General features: G+C 60.9%; 7 protein-coding genes across 7 annotated transcripts; 4 read left to right on the forward strand and 3 right to left on the reverse strand.

The window, feature by feature from the left end:
- Window positions 1-1688: 1688 nt before the first annotated feature.
- Window positions 1689-2222, forward strand: PLICBS_004244 (uncharacterized protein; the record flags this gene model as incomplete). The annotated part of the gene is made up of 4 exons (XM_018327033.1): window positions 1689-1763; window positions 1832-1917; window positions 1994-2035; window positions 2096-2222. The coding sequence occupies 4 exons, from the start codon at window positions 1689-1691 to the stop codon at window positions 2220-2222; spliced, it is 330 nt and encodes a 109-aa protein (XP_018174495.1).
- Window positions 2223-5575: 3353 nt separating this feature from the next.
- On the forward strand, window positions 5576-8545 carry PLICBS_004245 (uncharacterized protein; the record flags this gene model as incomplete). The annotated part of the gene is made up of 1 exon (XM_018327032.1): window positions 5576-8545. One exon carries the CDS (start codon window positions 5576-5578, stop codon window positions 8543-8545), a length of 2970 nt encoding a protein of 989 aa, XP_018174494.1.
- Window positions 8546-9266: 721 nt separating this feature from the next.
- PLICBS_004246 (uncharacterized protein) lies at window positions 9267-10364 on the forward strand (the record flags this gene model as incomplete). The annotated part of the gene is made up of 2 exons (XM_018327031.1): window positions 9267-9823; window positions 9878-10364. The coding sequence occupies 2 exons, from the start codon at window positions 9267-9269 to the stop codon at window positions 10362-10364; spliced, it is 1044 nt and encodes a 347-aa protein (XP_018174493.1).
- A 348-nt stretch (window positions 10365-10712) lies between these two features.
- Window positions 10713-11511, reverse strand: PLICBS_004247 (peptide-methionine (S)-S-oxide reductase; the record flags this gene model as incomplete). The annotated part of the gene is made up of 2 exons (XM_018327030.1): window positions 10713-11065; window positions 11217-11511. The coding sequence occupies 2 exons, from the start codon at window positions 11509-11511 to the stop codon at window positions 10713-10715; spliced, it is 648 nt and encodes a 215-aa protein (XP_018174492.1).
- A 1464-nt stretch (window positions 11512-12975) lies between these two features.
- Window positions 12976-13866, forward strand: PLICBS_004248 (uncharacterized protein; the record flags this gene model as incomplete). Its single annotated transcript, XM_018327029.1, has 1 exon — window positions 12976-13866. The coding sequence occupies one exon, from the start codon at window positions 12976-12978 to the stop codon at window positions 13864-13866; it is 891 nt and encodes a 296-aa protein (XP_018174491.1).
- A 331-nt stretch (window positions 13867-14197) lies between these two features.
- Window positions 14198-15297, reverse strand: PLICBS_004249 (uncharacterized protein; the record flags this gene model as incomplete). Its single annotated transcript, XM_018327028.1, has 2 exons — window positions 14198-15143; window positions 15218-15297. The coding sequence occupies 2 exons, from the start codon at window positions 15295-15297 to the stop codon at window positions 14198-14200; spliced, it is 1026 nt and encodes a 341-aa protein (XP_018174490.1).
- Window positions 15298-16115: 818 nt separating this feature from the next.
- Window positions 16116-20780, reverse strand: PLICBS_004250 (ZEB2-regulated ABC transporter 1; the record flags this gene model as incomplete). The annotated part of the gene is made up of 2 exons (XM_018327027.2): window positions 16116-18669; window positions 18733-20780. The coding sequence occupies 2 exons, from the start codon at window positions 20778-20780 to the stop codon at window positions 16116-16118; spliced, it is 4602 nt and encodes a 1533-aa protein (XP_018174489.2).
- Between the last annotated feature and the right edge of the window lie 767 nt (window positions 20781-21547).

The raw sequence follows: 21547 nt of genomic DNA on the forward strand, positions 1-21547 counted from the left end.
GCGGATGCTGGTCCACGGATGGGACAAATGTCTGGGATCAACCACACATGCGAGCAGTCTGCGGGCTCAGATGGATGAAGTGACTGAACTGTCTCGACTTGGCATTGTCCCCCCAAGAAACGCACAGAAAGAAAGACGTCCAACCCTGCTGTAGGCGCAGGCTGTACGTGCCATGATTACATTTGAAGCTCACCCGCTGTGAAGTTGACGAACTCCTTTATGTTGGAGGTGAACAGCTACTGAATAGAGCGAAGCCATCATGGAGCAGACTCGTCCACTCTGGCCAATTGCGTACGTATGTACGTATTGATCCTAGGGTGCTGCTGCGCCGTCGGTAGTTCGGCTCGTTTTGTGGCACAATGAGGCTGGCTGGGGGCGGCTGTCCCGCGTGCATGCATTGTTGTCGACCAGGACACGGCAGTCAAGCGGCAGGTCTCAGATGCGGCCGTACAGACTGCCCGCTACGGTTGGTGGCGCGACGACACCCGGAGTCGCCACACGCCTTGGTCTTACGATGTAGGTACGTGGCTTGCTTGCTTGACCTTGGTGTAAGCCGAGTCGACGGCACATCGGCCGCGGGTGCTCGGGGGCTAGGGGTCTCGGTTCCTCGTCCGAGACAGGTTCGCCAGGTACGAGGCCGACACAGTCTTCATTTCCGATATATGTCTCGGTCTATCGGAAGGCTTTCTGGCAGCTCGACGTGCGACAGCGATGAGAGAAAGCGATTGATGCATGTTGAACAAGCAGCCAACGCCGGAACTTTCCGGACGCAAAATGCGAAGCGTGTCGGCATCTCGTATTGGATTTGGACGTGGTGGTGGCTGGCTGTAAGCCGCCCTCACTGGGTGGCGCCCAGTGGCCATGAACTTCATGCCATGCCTATGCCGCGGCGACGAGCCGGATGCCTTCCTATTGGCGTTCTGAAGTGCGTGGCACTGGAGGCATTGGGAAGCGATCAGGCAACTCCGCGGCTCTTGCAAGGGGTCGTTGTATGCTTCAAAGCATACGTAGCGTCAACTATACCAATATCGTTACAGCTGACAAGTTTTATAGGCCTCCGTATAGGGCGTGGTTCGTCAGAGTCACAAGTCCGACAAGATGCTCGACGCATAGCTATCGATAACGATCCTACCCGTGGTACTGTAGAACATGAGAAGTGATGTCTTTGCAGGAACTGAGGCCACGGGATGCCAGTAGTGAAGCGTCGTCGTGCAGACATGTGGATTACGCAGAGCCGTCACAGCCGGAGGAGCTGCAGATCCAGATCAGACATCTTGCGAGGTGTGATGAGAGTGATTCGGCCGCATGTCAGCTCGCCAACATGCCAGGCGTACCACCAACTAGACAAGAAGCATGCTGCGAGACCGTGCTGCTTGGATGTTACACCTTCGGCGGAACGCGGCATCGGGTCTCGAGACGGCCGACCGACTGCTGCGGGCCGTGTCATTTTTCGTGATGAGTTCGACAGCTGCATAGGGCATTGCTGCCATTCAGAATAAGCCACAAGCCGGGCCTGGGCGTGAAGCCGAAGCACGCAGTCAGTACGTGATGTATAAAATAGAGGGTAGACGCCTGCCTCTCTGCCTGAATTGTCCCAACACAGACACAGACAGCTCGAACTTCAAGTCTTTGACTACTTTCAACTAGACGCTTCCCAACCTACAAGCCAGGCTCGCTGATTCGCAAACATGCATTTCTCCAAGATATCGGCTCTTCTCTTCGCCGCCGCCGCGTCGGTCAACGCCCAAAGGGAGGCTCCCATTGTACGTACCACGGAACAATGCGAGCTCGACAAGACTTGAGAATGCTTGACCGCTGAACAAAATGCCAGGCCAGTGGCCACGCCGGGTCAAATTGTTTCACGAAGGACTGGCACCCCATCGATAACTCCACCTGCACCGCAGTCTCTCGCCTCCTGTATGGCTGAACCCTCGCCGTCTGGCTCCAGTCTCTCGGATCGGCCAAGTTGCTGACAACAAAAACACACAAACAGGTCCATCTCCTTCTTTGCCCCGGGAAAGTGCACTGTCTACGGGTATGTCTGCACCGGAATCTCGCTCATAAGGGGCAGAAATGACTGACCAGTTCGATGAAGCGCCGGCGACGAGGTCTGCGGCGGCGAGGGCAAGGATTACGATACGACGGCTGGGTGTCTGGAGTTGTCTACGTGGGAGAACCCTGGCTCGGTCAACTGCATCGGCATCTTCCCTTACCCGGTATAAGTCGTGGGCGTGTGATTGAGAGGGTTGCGTCGTGGCGGGGGACACAAGCAACGACGAAGAGCCTCAGAACCGCTGTAGCATGGGGGCTTGCGCCGTTGGACATTCAACATGTGGGAGGGGTGTCAGCCACGACGACCCTGGCCAGCCGTTCCTGGGAATGTAGCGGAGTCTGTTGAATTGACACTAAATTGTGGTGACGAGATTCCGCGTCGGCCCGTGACTACGCGTAGACGTGATGTTGTTGTGGTGGCTTTGGCGCGATGGTGCAGTGAGAGGATCAAAAAGGTACGCAGTTGGCATGGCGTTCTTGGGACGAGGAAACAAAACAGATCTGAGGCCAGACAATGGTGCAGCATCCGGGAGGTTGTTATTTTGCTCTCAAAGAGTGGAGCGGAGAGCTGCCGAGCTGCAAGGGGTCATTCGCGGCGTGCATGCATGTGGTGTTCTTGGTGCCTTTGTTGGCGTTCGTCTCGCTCAGCTCACAGGGCGCATGCGAGTTTTTTTTTGTCTTTTTTTTTTCGACGAGTTTTCCACCGGGCTTCCATTCCTGTACCGAGCATCACGCAGGGCGATCCATGGGGCGCGAAGCAGGGTCTGGGCGGCGAGACGCTCGGGTTAGTCCTGACACAACAGCATGTTCCATGCCATGCCCGCCGGCCCCCGGTGGCTGCTTGATCCGCTCGCGGGTGAGAGATTGATTGACGGAGAGTCCACCCGGCGGCCCGTGCGCCGCGGCTGTCCGTGTTGTGTGGTGTCCCCTGTTGGACACTACGTAAACTGAACGACGGGGGTCGTCGACGTGTTTACAGCGATTTTCGTGTCCCTGGGAGGCGGGCGCCATGCAGCGTCATCCGGCGCCGGTGCTCGAGCCTCAGTCCTGAATCCTGATCCCAGGTACTTCGTTTGAGGGGGCAGGTCTTCCCACGAGCACCGGTGGGCGACCTTTCATTGCATCCGGTGCATGCTCCCTGCCATCTTGTTACGCGCCGGGCCATTGTTGATAGAGGAGTCTGACCACGCAGGACACTGGCCCTGTGGCTGCCGCAAGCATCAAGCATCGACTGAAGGAAGGGGGGCCCTGCCATATCTCGTTCAACGTCACATGGACGGGAGTAATAAAGGACAAGGCGGCACAGACGGACTGTCCAATGCCTCATTTGGGGCTGGGCGGAAGCGAGACGAGCCTGCTGCCCACTGCGGCGTGGACACGATTGAACGGAGTCAGGCGTTTCCGGGCCTCGGATGGACTGTACAGCCGTCCTTCAGGGCCGCGTTCTGTAATTCGTACCTCGTTGCGCATGGCTGCTGCCCGTGTCAGCGACATGCGGAGTCTCCGGTACCGCCGTGTCCTCGCGTTACCCTCGCGCTGCCCTCGCGTTGCCGACAGTGTGGACACAGAAACGTCCCTCGCTCTCTCCGGCGTCTTCAATGCCTTGCCACGCGCGGGCAGTCACCGACGCCGTTGATGTCCGATGACGGGGTCCATCACTGGACCCTCCAGCTGGGAGCTCAGTTCTCACCCACTGGCGGGCCCGCCTTGGTTTCGCTTCCATATGAACATTTCCTCGCAGCCTACGAGGCACCGCCAGAGTAGAGAGTCAGCCCGCCGGGCTGTTTTTGACCCTGCTGATGATCGCGTTTCCCACCGCTCAATTCGCTGCCCGCGCTTGAGTTGACTTGACCCCTGCGTAATGCGAGTGCAGGCGACCGCGGCCTGCCTTGCAGGTAAGGTAGGTACTAAGATAGCATATGGAACCGCGCCCCAAAGCCCAGATCCCCACCAGCGCGCACCGCCCTGCACCCCACCCGATGCGCTAGGCGGGCACCTACAGTGGAGTGCTCCAGTGAAGCTCACTGCGCTCCCGTCGCCTCCCCCGGCCGCTTACGGCTGCCCCTACGTACTACCTAGGTAGGTCCAGCGCCCGCAACCCACTGCAACGCACCGTTACAGCACCAACCTGGAACCTTACAGCATCGCCCAGGCGGGCAGATCCAATCCAGCGGCGCTGCCCGCCCGGCTTATACCCACTTCCCTTGCCGGGGGCTGGTTTCCACTGTGAGGTGCTGCGTCAATCACGGCGTTTTGCAGGCGAGCTAGCTTAGCACGGTAGCTACCCCACGTCTCCCATCGTCGAGCTGTTCCGTCCGTCTGTCTGACCGTTCTCGCTCGTCTCGTGGACCCTCCGCCACCAGCTTTCCGTCTTTCCTCCATCCATTCATCCATCCGCCCTCGCAGCGCTGGCCTGCCCTCCTCTCCTCCCGCCGCACACACTCGCTGGCATAGTTGCCTTCTCCTTCCATCCCGACGGCGCACCTCTTATCTCGCTTCGTCCGACCTTTGCGTCCCCTCCGCCGCAGCCGAGACCGCCATTCGGTATTACGCCGCCCGCGCTTTCCGTTGCCGTCTTGCGAGGTACCCCGGCCATCAATCCGTCCCGTCCAGCTGTGGCGTCATCGTGCTAGTTTGCTAACTACCTTCCTTACCTTAGAACGGCCATACAGCGCCGCCGCACGCGACCGTGACCGTGTTTCTCGACTCGCCGCTCGGCGTCGCGAATCGGGCACTCCGATAATCTTCTGAGCAGTGCCGCACGAGGCGGTATTTGAATACGGCGAATCATCAAACTTGGCTCCGGCATTGCAGGGGTCGACCGACCGATCGTGCCGCTTGCCCCTCCATATCGACCTCGACCCGGTCAGCCATCGCCCGACCGGACGGCAACCTGGCGCGACAGTTCTGGGATTCTCCGCCACGAGATCCCTCCGCTACCCGCGTGCGTGCGTGTTTGGTTGGGACACCATTGGATGCATGCTTGCCTCGCCTTCCGCGCCGCGACTCAACCAACAGGCCACCTCCACCACCACCACCACCACCACTCTTGGTGCCAGGCACTCGGCCAGGCGGCGACCGTGCGCTGCGGCGCCTCCGACCCCAGTCTGCTTTCCCGATCCCGCGCGCGCAGGCCAGGCCAGGGCAGGGCATGAAAACTCGTTACCCACCGATCTCCCGTCGACTCCGCCGCCGCAACGTGAGCGACTGAGCGTGCTCTCGTAGCCAGCCGTGCTACCGCGGCTGCTTGCGTTACCGGCCGACGCAGCCTGCGCCGCCGATTCGCGCGCGTCGCCCGGCCACGAGCGCACACGCTCCAGACGTCCGAAGCGACCCTTCTCGCGACACCGGCTGGACCGTGCCAGATCGTGTCCCACTAAGAATAGCCCGCCCGTCAGCGAACTGACCTTCGCTCCCGGGGCCAGGGCAGGGCGATCGTCGTCAGCTGTCACAACTACACTGAGCCCTTCGACCGACTGTCCGCCTCTTCTCCTCTTTGCCTCACGACACTTCCTCACCGACAATGAGGCGCGGGCGCTCCCCCGGCTCGGCGTCGCCCTACCGGGCGCTCGCCCACCACCAGCAGGCTGCCTCTCCCGCGACCTTGACCGACCCGACATCCCTCATCCGCTCCTTCGACGTCGACACTAATCCGGCTCGCCCGGTACGGCCCTCCCCCCTCGCAGCCTCGACCATTCGAGACATGCCGCTGGACCTAGTCCAGCGCATCCGGTCGTTTCCCTTGTTCCAGTCCGCCCCGGAGGACTTCCTCGTCGCCATCGGCAACCACCTTAAACCGCAAATCCACGGCCCCAACGACCACATCATCACCGAAGGCGATGAAGCCAAGGCCATGTACTGGCTCGTGCGAGGCGTCGTCGCCGTCACGTCGCGCGATGGCGAGGCCGTCTACGCAGAATTGAAGCCCGGCGCCTTCTTTGGTGAGATTGGCGTCCTCATGGACATGCCCCGGACGGCGACCATCGTCGCCCGGACCAAATGCCTCCTGGTCGTCCTTAAGAAGGAGGACTTGCAGCTGGTCATGCCCAAGTTCCCTGACATGCAGCGCGCCATTCTCGAGGAAGCTCAAGAGCGGCTTAATCTTCTCAAGAAGAAGCGCCTCGAGGGAGGCGTCAGTACAAAGTCCCCTACCGGCGATCTTGCCTCACGAGCTGCCGCGCCTGGCGAGGTGTCGAAAGGCGAAAGTGGCGTAATTAAGGATGGCGCTGTTGTCAACTCAAAGAAACGCAAATCGCCCAGCCCCGGCATCATTGAGGACCCGGCCGCAGGTAGTGCCATTGGAAGTGGCTTCGTCAACATCAGGAAAACACTTAAGGAGCTGCCCCTATTCTCGACTCTGCCACCCGATATTCTTCACTTCTTGGGACTCAGCGTGCAGCCCAAGACGTACCCTCCATTCACAGACATTATCCGCCAAGGAAGCCCCGGCAACGAAATATACTTTATCGTTCAAGGAGAGGCCGAGGTGATCCACGAGCAACCTCGAGAGCGCAGCGAGCATCAGTCAACAGGCGTTCCCATCTATTCTCGACCACGTCTCAAGTCTGGTCAGTACTTTGGTGAGGTAGCGAGCCTTGGACTTTCGCCCGGCCGGACGGCGACGGTTCGATCAATAACAACGGTCGAATGCCTGATGGTCCCGGGCAACGCCTTGGAAGAGCTGTGGCAACGTTGTCCGCCGGATATCCGTTCGCAGGTGGAGCAGACCGCGAGAATACGATTCGAAAGCCATCCTGGTGACGAGGACGTTGACATGGCAGACGCCGACACGAGCGAAAAGGCAGCTTCGGATCCCGTCACGCCCTCAACGGCGGGTCGGGGCCCACTGCCAAACCTGACCTTCACCACTCCGTCGATGCCGGCCTCACCCAGCAAGGACGACTCAGACATCATGGAACCGAAGGACCCCGACCCCTTTTTGAGCGTCAACATGGAGAATTTACGGAACCGGCGGCGACACTCCATTGCGCCACCCACGCCACAGACGGACTCGAGTGGCCTGCAACACGGCGGACGCTCGTTAATCGACACAAGCCCCGTAAGGTTTCCCATCGCTCCCTCACCGCCGGATACAGATGTGCGCGTCAAGCGTGCCAAGACATTGCGGCGGCGGCCACAGTCCCAGTCTTCTAGCGTTGCCTTGCCTGACTCCGTCCTGGTGGGAATCTTCAAACACTTGGACGTTGGCGAGCTTATGAAGCTGCGCATAGTCAGTAGGCATTGGCGCGAGATCTTGTCCACGTCTCCTGACGTGTGCAACAATGTGAACTTGTCACACTACAGCCGTTCTGTGGGCGACGAGGTCATTATCCGATATCTCGGCCCCTTCATTGCGGGCCGAGCCGTTACTGTGAATCTCAACAACTGCTTCCATATTACGGATGAGGGGTTCTCGGCTCTCTGGAAGCATTGCGGCAAGAATGTCAAGCAGTGGCGCATGAGGTCCGTGTGGGACGTCTCCGCAAATCAGATTCTCGAGATGAGCGAAAACTCCAAAGTCCTCGAGGAAGTCGACTGGAGCAACTGTCGTAAGGTTGGCGATAATCTTCTCGGCCGGGTTGTTGGCTGGGTCGTGGCGGCCTCTCCGTCGACGAGCAAGAGTGTGGTCATCTCGTCGAGCCACGCCAAGGACAAGAAGCACGCGAAGAAGGACGAGTCGAAGCACGCGGCGCCCGCGCCAGGAACCGTGTTTGGGTGCCCGAGACTGAAGAAGCTGAATCTGTCGTATTGCAAACACATCACTGACCGATCGATGGCGCATCTTGCCGCCCACGCGGCCAACCGCCTACAGTCGCTCTCTCTCACACGATGCACATCCATCACGGACGCGGGGTTCCAGACTTGGGCACAGCACAGATTCGAGAAGCTGACGAACCTCTGCCTGGCGGACTGCACCTACCTCTCCGACCACGCCATCGTGGCACTCGTCAACGCGGCGAAGAACCTGACGCACCTTGATCTCTCGTTCTGTTGCGCTCTGTCCGACACGTCGACCGAGGTGGTGGCCCTGGGGCTGCCAAGGCTAAAGGAGTTGCGGCTCGCGTTTTGCGGTAGCGCCGTGAGCGACAGCAGCTTGGAGAGCATCGCACTGCACCTTAACGAGCTGGAAGGCCTCAGCGTTCGCGGCTGTGTCAGAGTCACAGGCACGGGCTTGGAAAATATCCTGCGCGGTTGCTCGCGTCTCAGGTGGACAGACGTGAGCCAATGCCGCAACTTGGAGGCGTGGCTCCGGACAGGGAGCCTGGCAAAATGGGGCTATGACGACCGCGCGGCGAAGCCTGTGCTAACGACGGGTCTATCCCCTGCGCTCTTGCAGGAGGGCATCGGCGAAATACCGGTGCCCAAGACGATGAGCGTGGCGATGCTCACGACGCCGAGCTTCATGCCACGGTCCAGTCTGGGATTCCTGGGCCGGCGGACGAAGCAACCCGTGCGGTTCATCGTGGAAAAGGGCACCGAGGGGTTGAGATGACGACAACATCTGGGGTTTTGCATCTGGATGGTTTGCATTTGCAGAGAGCACGGGGAGTCCTTGCAACTGGAGTTGGGTTGGGGTGCTTTGAGCGACAATAGGCGTTGCAGGGGATGGGAAACTCACGGGGTCTAGTGGAATAGAGGGGGCAACGAGACATGATACCCTGCTGCCACAGTACCGGGTGCTCGCTATCATTTATGGGCGTCGTTGATGCGTCGCTGTGGGCGGGCGAGATTGTATGCTATAGTTACTACGTACCTATGAGTCTAGGTCGGGCAAGATCGACTTGAGCTACAATTTTCAAGGATGATTACAAGGACCAGATATTCCACGTATAGCGGCCTTGTTTGTCTACTGGTCAGGTGTCGATTGCGGTATATCCAACATTGTCTCTCCAAGCCAGTCAGGGCTCGGAAGTAAGGGCCGGGACTCATTGCACCCAAGACGATAAGTTGGAAGGCGCTTGGGTGGATCCTCCCACTGAAAGCTCGGCGGCGCTGGAAGGTTCCAATTCTGTGCCGGGCGCGGCGTTCGGGCGGCGCAGCGCAGCCTTTCCCGTCCAGCAGTTGGTAAGCACGCACGTGACGCGGAGTTTAGGCCAAGCTCCACCCGGCGGCCGGCACATATCAAGACCCCTCAACGTCATCGCCTCGTCTTCTCCCTCTTCGCATCCCAGCATCCATCGACAGACAAGCGCAGCGGATCGCATCACAACACCATGTCGTTTACGCTCAGCATACGGCAGGGGCCCGCGCGCGTCGCGCAGCGGCTGCCCGAGCTGACCAAGAGCGCGTTCCGGGCGGCGGCGCCGGTGCGCAGCTTCCACCAGCCGGCCAAGCCGAGCGCCGCCGTCGGCTTCTTCACCTCGCGCATCACCACGTCGGCGGCCGCGCGCAACGCCTTTTCCCGCGGCGCCTCGAGAGCATACCACCAGGAGGTCGCGAGCCGGCCGCAGTCGGTGACGAGCGGCGCGGGGCTGCGCAAGCTCCTCGTGGGCGGTGCCATCTTCGGCGGCACGCTCATCGCCATCAATGCAGTCTTTAACCGCGAGACGAGGGAGGATGGCGGCATGCCCGTGTACGAGCGGGAGTACCTCAACAACACGTTCCTGCACACGGGTCTGGGCGTCGGAATCATTGGCCTGACGGCCAGGCAGATGGTGCAGACGGGCTTCGTCTATCGGCTGATGGTGACGAACCCGTGGGTCGTCGGTCTCGGTGGCCTGGCCCTTAGCTTTGCCACCATGATTGGCACGCGCTCCATCGCACCGGATAAGTAAGTCTCGGCTTCTCAATGGCGTGCAGCGATGACGATGCTAACATTGAACAGCTACATTCCCAAGTACGCTCTCTGGACGGCCTTCAACGCCACGCAGGCCGCCTTCATCGCTCCTCTCCTCGCATTCGTTCCCGGTCCTCTCCTCGCCCGCGCCGGTCTCTACACCGTCGCCATGATGGGCGCGCTGTCGGTCGTCGGCGCGACGGCCAAGCAGGAGAAGTACCTCTACATCGGCGGCCCGCTCCTGGCTGGCGCCGCCATCGTCGCCATGTCCGGCCTCGCGCCGCTTGTGGTCCCTGCGACGGCGGTGCGCACGCTGGCGTTCACCGAGAACATCTGGCTGTACGGTGGTCTTGCCGTCTTTGGCGGCTTCACACTCTACGACGTGCAAAAGGTGCTGCACCACGCGCGGCTGGCGCAGGCTGGCATCGTGCGGCGGGACCCGGTCAACGAGAGCATCTCGCTGGAGCTTGACTTTTTGAACATTTTTGTTCGCATGGTGCAGATCCTGATGATGAACCAGAACCGGCGGAAGTAGAGAGGGTTTGGAAACGGGAAGCATTAGGTGGGCGGAATCAGAGCAGCAACTCCTCTCCTGAGTTGGACTCTTTTTTATTGTATCGAATAGAAAGATGAGAATCATGGAAATGTAAAAACACCATCAAGACGCCCAACGAATGCCTGCATGGGCTTTTCCACCAGTGTTTCCTTCGTCATTGTTTCCCCGTGACATTATTGACGAACAAATAAGCTGCCGCGAGATCGTCGTGAATTGTTGGTGACGAAATATCCTTGCACCGTATCAGTGCTCATACACAATCAACTCCCCTCATACTCCTCTCAGCTACAGCCGGGCACCGCCCGTCGGCCCGCCACCCGTCCCGAGTCAGTACTTGAGCGGCGGGAACGGCCTGAGGTAGTGGCTGGGGCACTCGTAGCCGCCGGGGTTCCTGTCGAGGTACTCCTGGTGGTACTCCTCGGCGGTCCACCACCTGCCGGCGGGGGCGAGCTCGGTGACGACGCGGCCGCCCCACCACTGGTCGTTTGCGGCGGCGAGGACGCGGCGGGCGGCGGCCTCCTGGTCGGCGTCGTGGAAGTAGATGGCGGAGCGGTACTGGGGGCCCGTGTCGGGGCCCTGGGCGTTGAGCGTCGTGGGGTCGTGCATGCGGAAGAAGAACTCGAGGAGGGCGGTGTAGGAGACGACGGAGGGGTCGAAGATGATTTGCGCGGCCTCGGCGTCTTTTGCGTTTTCGCTGCAGTGTCAGCCTTGGGGTTTCTTCTTGCAAAGCTTCTCTTCCTTCTTGTTGGAGTAGGAGGAACTGTAGATAGGGGGGAGACGGTGGGAGAAAGGGGGGGGGGGCAAGGAAGGGGGGGAGCATCAGGAACGTACGGCCAGTCTTGCCGCCGCAGACGGCGCGGTAGCTCGGGTCCTCGAGGTTACCGCCAATGTAGCCGACCTTGCAGTCGAGGAGGCCCTTGCCGGCGAAGTGGCGGCGGTAGAGGGCCTCGGTGCCCCAGAAGCAGCCGGCGGCGACGGTGCAGCGCTGGGCGCCGGCGGGGATCTCGCCGGGGGCGTGCGACGACGAGGAGGCGTCGGGGGCGACGGACAGGCCGCGCACGGGCTGGGCGAGGGGGCGCGCGAGGCGCGCGAGGAAGGGCGGGAGGTGGTTGAAGATGGAGGCCATCATGGGGGTTATGCTGCGCTGTAGTTGACTGTGACTCGCGGGTGGTACGGAGCTGGAGCTGAGGTTTGTCGCGGTATGAAGCTGGCTGCTGGCTGGTAGATGAGGGAGCTGGCAAACGCAGCGAGCTGGGTTTTTTCTCTTGCAGTCTATAGAGGGCGCAGGCAGGAAGGGGGAGGAGGAGGGACGAAAGAGGAGAAAGGAAGGGGAGGTTAGTAAGTGTGCCGCAGCAGCAGTAGCTTCAAAGTGCGGCAAACCTGGGTGGAAGCCGTGGAAGAATGCATGGAAGCTCTTACATAAAGATCGTTGACGTGATGGGCTTGCCGCCCCCGCCCCGCCCTGGCGCCCCGCTGCTGTTCGTTGAGCGGGTGCCGAAAACGGCTAAAGTGGTGATTCCAAAGTCTGGACTGGATGGACCCAAGGGTACAGTACCGACGAACGGCTGCGAATGCCGAGCCAAACCCAAGACGAAGAAAAAAAGGCGGGGTGGAGGAGGGGAGGGGTTATGCTAACCGTTGAGAAGGATTCTTGGAATAATTACTTTTCTTTTGGGGCTTATTTGTGCAAAGGAGACTTGACAGCTCTGACCTTGTGTTGCCAACGTGTGTGGGCAGCTTACAGTGTATGATCGTAGGATGGAAGGGACAGGACCCTTGGGAGGTTAGTGCAGGACCCTGATTTGCGCCGAAGCGCACCTGGGGAATACGCCACCGACGTGGGCTGGAATCTCAGTGATCACCCCCTGTGGTGGAGGGAGGGTGTTAGTGGGTGGGCGCTTATGAATGGCCTCGACGCTTGCATGGCAATAATCCCCGAGAGGGAGATCGCCCCCTGGCTGCTGATCTGGAATCGTCGTCGCGTGGAATGGGAAGTCGCTCGGGGCCCTGTCGAGCATGTCGATTGAGTGCTTACAGGGGGTGCGAGGGTGTGAGTGGCTCATCAAGGCCTTTTCTTTTGAGGCGTGGCTGCACCTGTGCGGCGAGGGCTGCTGCGACTGCGAGTATGTATTCCATTTTGTTGCCTGGCCTTGGCGGGACTTCACACATCCGACGGATGTTTCCCAAGTTCTAGCATTGGGCCTGACGACGGTCAAAGCCCAAGCGTGGCTGCAGTGTTGCATGTTACGGATCTCATCGCATTTTGTACAGCCGGTTGACGGCAGGATACGTTCCATAGAAGTTTTCATCCCTCCGCCGTCAGTGGTCACCGGTCACTATGGCCACCTGCAAGGTCGAATACTTTCGCAGGCCATCGACATTGGCTTGCGATGTCGTTTTCTAAACACGCTGATTTATAACGGGCGCACACCTGGGCGACACCATGATGCGGCATGCGTACAGTCGCGCACAACACAGCCGGCAGGAGGCGTGCAGCTCACCCCATGTCCAGCCCGTGCTGACGATGCCCCGCACTCATCCTCACTTCACCACCTGCGACTTCGTCATCGTCCGGCTCGGCCCATGAGCCATGCTCGTCGACCTCCCCACAGAGATACTCTACCTGGTGGCGGAGTGGCTGTCGGAGCGAGACGTCGGCACCCTCGCCCGGACGAATATACACCTCCATCGCCTCCTTGACGAGTACCTCTACCGACGCAACGTCCTGCTCTTCGGCGCATCGTCCTTCCACTGGGCCGTCGCGCAGGGCCGTGTAGATACCGCGCGCAAGGCCATCAACGCCGGAGCAGACGTCAATCGTGGCAAGGATGACAGCCCGGATCTGCAACCGCTCATTCTAGCCGCCAAGCTTGGCCACGCCTGTCTCCTAGAGCTCCTGCTCGCCACCCCCGGCATAAACGTCAACACGACCGACTCAACAGGCCGCAGCGCGCTATCCTGGGCCGCCGTCGCAGGCTACGAGCGGCCCATCGCCCTGCTCCTCGCCGTCGACGCCGTGGAGGCCGACACAGGCGACACAGGCGGCCGCACGCCCCTCTGGTGGGCCGCCGCCGTGGCCGAACCCGCCGCCGTGCGGCAGCTGCTCTGCAGCGAAAAGGTGTCCGTGGACCGGCCCGACGCGAGCGGGCAGACGGCGCTCATCGCGGCGGCGGCGGGGCTGGGCATGGCGGGCGCGGTGGACGAGTGCGTCGAGATGCTGCTGTTTGCGGGGGCGCGGCCCGACGCGCGGAGCGGAGCGGACAGGACGCCCCTGTCGTGGGCCGCGGGGATGGGCAAGATGGGCGTCTTTAAGTTGGTGCTCGGGGCGATGGGGACGGGCCGCTTCAAGGCTGTGGATGGCATCGGTGGGTGGACGGTGCGGGACTGGGTCACGGCGGGGGAGAAGGACGCCATGGTCAAGTTGCTGCGGGATGGCTCGCGGAGATTGTCGTGTGAGGATGAGGCGGATCGAGAGACATGACAGTGGCATCGTCGCTCATACGGCACGTCGAGTCCTGCGGAACGCGAGGTATGTGGACGATGTCATCGGTAAGTGGCAGTGTGGCACCATGACAGCAAATGGGGTCACGCCAAGCGACGAACTGCTCCGAGGGAAAAGTGTATATGGCCGTCTTTTGAAAGGGCGAAACATCTTTCACCACGAGCTCATCGCGTGCTACGATACGCCTGGAGACGACCGGGACGGGGGACGATGCAACATAGGCCACGACTTGTACGAGACACGATCAACTTCTTTAACTTGGTTTTGAAGCCTGCGTGAACGGTGCTGTCTATCTTTTATGCGCATTGTATCACTGCAGCCACTTCTCGGCCAGCCATGCCGTGGCGTCCAGAATCAAGGGGTCATCCGAGCCCTTCCAGTCCTTGCCCGGAAACAGGTCAAACCCGTGATCCATGTCCTTGACAACGTCCAACCGCACCGGCCTGCCCTGCTTCTCCATCGTCTGGGCAAAAGACAGGGACGTCTCGACAGGCACCGCCGAGTCGCCGTCGCCATGCAACACCCACACCCGCTCCGGCAGCGCGGCTCCCTTTGCGATGCGCCTGTTCAGCCACACGGACTCATCGCCGTCGAGCTTCCCATCGGGACTGAACACGTCCTGGAAGAAGCCCACGCGCGCAATCTCCGAGCCGAAGCCCTGGCGTTCTTCGTCCGCCGAGGAGATGCGCGGGCCGGCACGCTCCCGCTCGATGCGCGCCCGCACATCCTCATCGTTCGCCGGGAACGCCTCGTCCGGCAGACGGCCCGGGTTGGGCGCGCCGACGGCCCTGCTGCCGCGGCGCCACCACTCCGTGTCGAAGTCGATCATGGGGTACGCGAGCGCTAGGCCGCGGAACGCGTCGGGGAAAGCGAGCGCATGGCTGGCGGCTGCGTAGCCGCCCGCGGAGCCGCCGTTGAGGAGAACCCGCGAAAGGTCGGGCTTAAGCGCGGGGGCTTTGTCGGCGAGGAGTGGGATGAATGCCGTCGTGAACCAGCTGTGGAAGGCGCGCACGTCGTCCTGCACGACGGCGAGGCCGTCCCTGTGCGGGAGGAGGGTGTAGTCTGGGGAGAGGATGATGGCAGAGTGCTGGCGCGCGAGGTTGAGAATGTACTGCGGGAAGAAGGGCGCGTAGAGGCCGTGCGCGGTGATGAGGTAGCCGCCGTGCCAGTTGACGATGATGGGGCGCGGGCCGGGCTGCGGGTTCTTGGGGAGGAGGATGTGAGCGAGGATGGGGTGGTTCTCGCGCGTGACGAAGCTAGGGATCTGCTGTTAGCTACTGGATCCGTGGTGTTACGATGGGGTTGTGGGGGGTGAAGAAAAATATCTCACGGCTCGCTGATGATGTCAAAGTCGTTGAATATCTCCTTTGTCGGCATGACGAGAGCCGGGGGAGCGGTTGATTGTGACATGGCTGTGGATGTGGCTTGGCTGGCTGGATGTTGTTGTTGCTTCAGGTCGAGGTCAATCGATGATTGATTTCTGGGTCTTTGGCGCAATGCTTGAGAGCTGGTTGCAATGGTGGGTGATGATGTTGTAAGGGTGTTGGGTTAGAATCTCACTTGAGCGGCTGGGGATGGTGGTGAACTATATACTTCGTCCATGTAGGTGAGATTCAAATGTTACGGGGAGCATTGCGTGCGTGAAATCGCGTGTGAGTTGGTACCCTGGCACTGCTGCTGAAGTCGCATGACGACGGCCTCTCAGTTACAGAGTGCAACATAAGTTGGGGAAACAGGCTAATTGCCCACGGGCCGGCAGCCAAGTCCACGTTGGGGCAAAGCCGGATCGTCGTGCCGCCCGATTTATCAGCTGCCAGCCAGCGCTGGAGACGCTCACCAATCTCGCCCGCGCGGTGCCTGGAGCAGCAAACTTACAGCGGGGTACTTAGCCAATGGTGCACGCCGAGAGACCTGCACTGTCAGCAGATTCGTCGGAGACAGGGCAGTCAAATGAAAGCCGAGCGCCGAACGAAGAGCTGATGAACCCGAGCACCGAGACTGCACCACTCCAGCTGCTCCTGTGTGAACTCAGCATGAACGTTCACCACGCACGTCACCTCGGCTTCGGTGTTGTCGACATGTCCATTCGGATTGCAAATTCCACCACTCTATTATTATTAGCCTGTGCAGCGTCTAACAAACATTTCCAATGCAGTCTAGTCTAGAGATATTGTTTCTTGCTCGGCGGCCACGCCGCAGCAACACCCTCACCGACGCCACCATCATCCTCACGCCTGCTTCGTCTTGTTCCTCTTCCCCTTGGGCATGCGCACCAGCCAGTACAGGAACAGCGACGCGGCAATGTTGAAGACGATAAACACCATGCCGATACCAAAGTCGCGCCAGCGGTGGTCGAAGTTGGAGCTGATGCCCTTGAGGAACACGTTGGTGTCGGCGATGGAGCAGTACTCGCACTGCGACGTCGCGTTGGCGTCGGCCAGGTAGCCGCCCTTTTGCGCGACAAACGACGAGAGGAACTCGCCGCACGTCTGGCCGGCCGGCGGCGTCACGCGCACCAGCTCGTTGGCCGTGCAGGTGACGCGCGTGTTGGCCAGCCCCGTCGACAGCACCGCCGAGATCCAGTACGTAAAGGGGTTCGCCCGGTACATGAAGATCCAGAAGCCCGGCATCGTCTCGGGCGACGCCAGCACGCCGCAGAACAGCAGGCACATCATGAAGAGCACGTTGGCCAGGTTGCCGCCCGCCTCGGCCGTGTCCGTGATGGCGATGCAGGCGTGCGCGAAGGTGCACGTGAAGATGAGGAACTGCCAGAACAGCAGCCACATGAGCCCGCCGCGCTCCGTCGTCGCCCCCGTCACCGCCGCGTTCTTGTCGAATCCTACGGGGTAGTAGACGCACACAAACATGACGACCGACATGAGCGTGTTCCACGGCATCTCGACGATGACCTGCGATAGCATAAACACCTTCCAGCTATACGCCTTGCTCGGCCGCTCCCGCACCTCGTACAGCGCTCGTTGCGTTACAAAGTGCGGCATCTGCTGCTGCACCAGCTGCCCAAAGATGCTGAGGATGTTGAAGATGGCGAACATCTGGTTCTGCATTCCCTGGATCGACAGCGGCGCGTTGAGGAAAACCAGCCCGATGAAGAGAGAGACTGCCGAGCAGAGAATGAACTTGGAGTAAATGTATGACGGCGTACGCCAATACTGCTGGAACACGCGCCGCGAGACGACCAGCAGCTGCTTCCACAGCGGCGCCGCAAACTCGCGGTACGCGCTCTTGTCGTCCGTGTTCACGTCGGCGTGCCCACCGCGAGCCTCGGAGGTCTCGCCGCTCTTGAGACGTTGCAGCTCGGCCTGAACGTCCTGGCATTCTGGGCTGTTCAGCCATGCCTGGTGCCAGTCCACTTCCGTCGACGAACCTGGCGCCGCGCCGATGGCCTGCAACATCCACTCTGCTGGATTTTCACCCGGCGCGCAGCGAGGGGCACCGTTCCTTTCGAAATAGGACGTAAGAGTCGATGAATTATCGCCGATTTCTCCGAAATACACCGTCTTTCCACCCTTGGCCAGGAAGAGCAGACGGTCAAAACGCTGAAACAGCATCGCCGAGGGCTGATGGATGGTGCAGAGGATCGACTGGCCGGCCTTGGAGAGCTTCTCGAGCAAGTCTAGGATCGCCCACGACGTCTGCGAATCCAGGCCAGAGGTTGGCTCGTCGACAAAGAGCAAAAGCGGTGGCTTCGCCGCCAACTCGACCCCAATCGTTAGGCGCTTCCGTTGCTCCACGTTGAGCCCCTCGCCCAGGATCCCGACAACGGCGTCTGCATACTCTTGCATGTCTAGAAGCTTAATGACTTCATCCACATACGCCAGCTTCTCGGCCCTGGGCGTGCTTTCCGGTTGCCGCAGCAGAGCACTAAACTCGAGCGCCTCTCGCACCGTCGTGGTCTCGAGATGCAGGTCTTGCTGCTGTACGTAGCCGGTTTTCCTCTGGAACGAGCTGTCGCGGATCTTGCCGTCGACGAGCATCTCGCCCGTGATGACGCCCATGGAAATCCGGTCGGCCAGGCAGTCGAGCAGCGTGGTCTTGCCCGCGCCGGAAACGCCCATCAGCGCCGTGAGCGTGCCCGGCTTGACCCAGCCGTCCACGTTGTCGAGGATGCGTCGAGGCTCGCCCTTGATCTTAATGTCGTAGCACACCTTGCTCCAGTGGAAGACGCTCTTGGAGCCCTGGATCGCACCGCTGCCGTCGGAGGCGTCGCCCGTCTTTTCCGCAATGGCCGCGGGGCCCGATAGCGACGACTCGGCATCGTTCTTGGCTGCCTTTGCTGCGGCAGGCAGCTGTCCGCGCCTGAAGACGAGGACCTCGCCCTTTGACTTTTTGGCCGAGATGAGCTCCGTGGCGGCGAAGTAGACCAAGTGGTTGAACACGACAAAGGCAATCAGGATGCCCACGTTGCGCCACTTGTGGCTGTGGTAGTACTTGTACTGCGTGCCGATGTAGTTGTCGCCGCTGACGAAGCTCTGTCCCGGGACGGACCCGACCGCGGTGCAGGCGCGGTTCGTCGACGACACGCCCTGGTAGCCGCTGGCGTCGGGGCTGGGGACGTAGGAGTCGCAGGAGAACTGCCGCCCGCTGAACTCGTTGATCATGAGCGCCTCGAACCCGTACGCGACGGGGTCGAGGTAGTTTATCCACCTGCACCACCCGAGCATGTAGTCGACGGGGATGACGAAGCCGGTGAAGATGACCATGGCAAGGATGAGGATCGAGGCGGGGACCATGGCTTGCGAGAGCGTTCGAGACAGTGCCGCGCTGTGGACCGTAGCTGTTAGTTTCGGCCTGCTCGACCAGAAGGAAACCTGCGACTTGACTTACATGCTGCGGAAGATGCCCGACATGGCCAGCACCATGAGAAAGGAGACAAAGAGAAAGAAGAAAAAGTTGCCCGGTTCGCGGTTGAGGTTCGTCATGAAGTAGATGATGAGATTGTAAAAGATGCTGTTTAGGATCTTATACGGCATGTCGACGAGGACAGAGGAAAAGGCCTCGGCAGAGGGATGATGGAACCCGTAGCGCTCGTGTTTCTCAACAATGGGCCGCTGCGCGTACTGCGTGAGAATCTCAAGCGCACTGGAAAAGGCGTTGGCGAGGATGGCGACGAATAAGATGGCCGCCCGGCCGTAGAAGCTGCCGGTCGAGGGCTGCATATTGTAGAAGAGCGACGATATGATGAGCGCCGTGGACGAGTTGGCCAGCAGCGAGAAGATCGTCAGGCTTGGGTCTCCAAACAAGCGGCGGAACCCGCGCCACAGACAGAGCTTGACCTGCTGGGCGTAGGATAGCGTAAAGGGGGACTTGACGCGCTGGCCCTTGGCCTGCGTCGAATGCTTGTGCTCGCGAAAGGCCTCGGCGTCTGCGCCCCCGATGGGGTGCTCCGTGTTATACCCTTCGATTTCGCCCTGCAGGGCCGCCAGGTCGCCACTGTTGCGCCAGCACGTCGCAAACTCATCCGGCGTCCGGGGCACGCGGTTCTCCCACCCCGGCCGCACGACGCGCTCCGACGGCGCCGTCATCGACGTGAGGAAATCCGGCGTCGTCTGGCGCGCGGGACACTCGAAGCCCAGCTCGACAAAGTACGCCTTAGCCCTATCCGTGCGGCCGTAGAAGATCTGCCGTCCCTCGTATAGGAGCAGGACCTTGTCAAAGAGGTCGTACGCGCTCTGCGGCGCTTGATAGATGGAGACGGCACTCGTGCGGCCGAACACGTCGGCCTGTAGGCGTAGAGTCTTGCAAAACTCGATGGCGTTGGCCGAGTCGAGCCCGCGGGTCGAGTTATCCCAGCACTGCAGCGGCGCGTTGGAGAGGGTCGCCTCGGCGATGGTGACGCGCTTGCGCTCGCCGCCCGACACGCCGCGGACGTATTCGTTGCCGACGCGCGTGTTGATGGTGTGGCTGATGCCGTACATGGCCATGACGACGTCGCGGAAGTGCTCCGACAGCTGGTCGTGCGTCGTCCCCGGGGGCACTTCCCTCGCGGCGCGGGCCCTCGCCGCGAAGGTGAGCGTGTCCCCGACGGAGAGCTGCGGGAAGTGAATGTCCACTTCGGCGGTGTAGATGGCCTCGCCGCGGTGCTGCGTGTGCATCTCCTCGGCGGATATGCCCTGGTAGTTGAAGCGCGCGTCGCCGTCAATGTATATCCCGTTGGTCTCGCCCGAGATGGCCTTGAGGAAGGTCGAGCACCCTGAGCCTGGGGGGCCCAGCACGACGAGCATCTCGCCCGACTTGACGACGCCGTCGAGGCCCCTGAGGATATCGATGCGGCGCTGGTGCGACGACCCGCGAGGCGACGTGACCCGGCGGACGAGGTCGGGGATCTGCAGGAACACGTTGCCCACGTCCTTTTGGTAGTCCGTCTCGGTGCCGAAACCGTACACGTTGAGGTTGCTAAACGACACGCCGCTGCGGCGGAACCCGTGCCCGTTCTCCGTCGCCAGCTTGGCGATGGTGCGCGCCCAGGCGTGCGCGTTGAAGTGCTCGCTCGAGGGGTTGAGCGGCGAGTTGGGGTCCGTGTCGGTGAAGAGCGAGGCGGGGTCCGCGCCGGCGACGGCGGCGGCGACGGACGCTCTGGAGTATTGCCTCGCGAGGTTCTGCACCATGCTGTGCCGCCGCTCCGTCTCGCTCTCTGTGTCCGGCGCCGTGCCTTCATGCTCTTTCTCAACGGCGGGGTCCCACGTGCCGTTCGGCGTGGCGGTGCCTATCTCCATGTCGCGATCGCCGCGTCCGTCAGGGGCACGGTAGAGGTTGGGCTCGCTGGGGGTGTCGACAAATGTTCGTCCGCTGCCGTGGGCTGACTGCGCGCGCGAATCCGGCGCAGGTTGTTGTTGTTGTGAGCCCGGGGGCGGAGGGACGTCGTCCACGGACATGCCTGCCGTCTGCGAAAGGGGGCACTCCGATACGTTCGTTCAACACTGATGAATTTATGATAAAATATGAAAGGAAAAGGTGTATCTTTGACTACATTTAATATCCGAATGAAACAAGACACAACCACCCCCGGGGGGCTACGGAAGATATATACATGCATCGTGTAGTTGAGCTTGTCGACTAACTATGAGGTCAACTCCGCAAGTCCGCAGCCGCTGACTCAAAAGGAAAAGGGGGCCAAGGGGCAGCAAGGCAGCTTATAAGACCCCGAGTGTCCGCCCGTTGCAGTTTTTCGATATCAATCGTAACCGGGGGCCTTGAACGTCTGGGAATTATCCAAGCGTGCATGTGGCCCTGCTCCACGGATCCCGCGTTGTGGGGGGGACCAGTCGGTCCCGGATGGTGGTGTGTCGACTGTGGAGCCGCGCCCCAAGCATCACCCATCCCGTCCTCCTTGCAGTGGACGGGCTCCTTCAGGACCCCGACTGGCGCGCGCCGGGACAAGTTTTGCCACGAGTTTTTTATCGAATTATACGACTGCCGGATGCAAGCCTTCCCGTGGTGCCCACTGAGCTGCGATGCACATGTCTGACCTAATCTGCTTGGAATGTCCCGCCGATGTGGCTTGCACCTGACGGGCCACGGCATAAACGATCATCAGGCCATGACTAGTCATCAGCCTCAAGGCACGCATGGCGGTGACAAGGGCGTGTGACGACACTGCTAGAAAAGTGGAAAGCGTGCCATATTGGTTGTTCTTGCGTCT

Source organism: Purpureocillium lilacinum, assembly GCF_023168085.1.
Source record: "Purpureocillium lilacinum CBS 284.36 DNA, scaffold_3, whole genome shotgun sequence".
Taxonomy (NCBI): Eukaryota; Fungi; Ascomycota; class Sordariomycetes; order Hypocreales; family Ophiocordycipitaceae; genus Purpureocillium; species Purpureocillium lilacinum.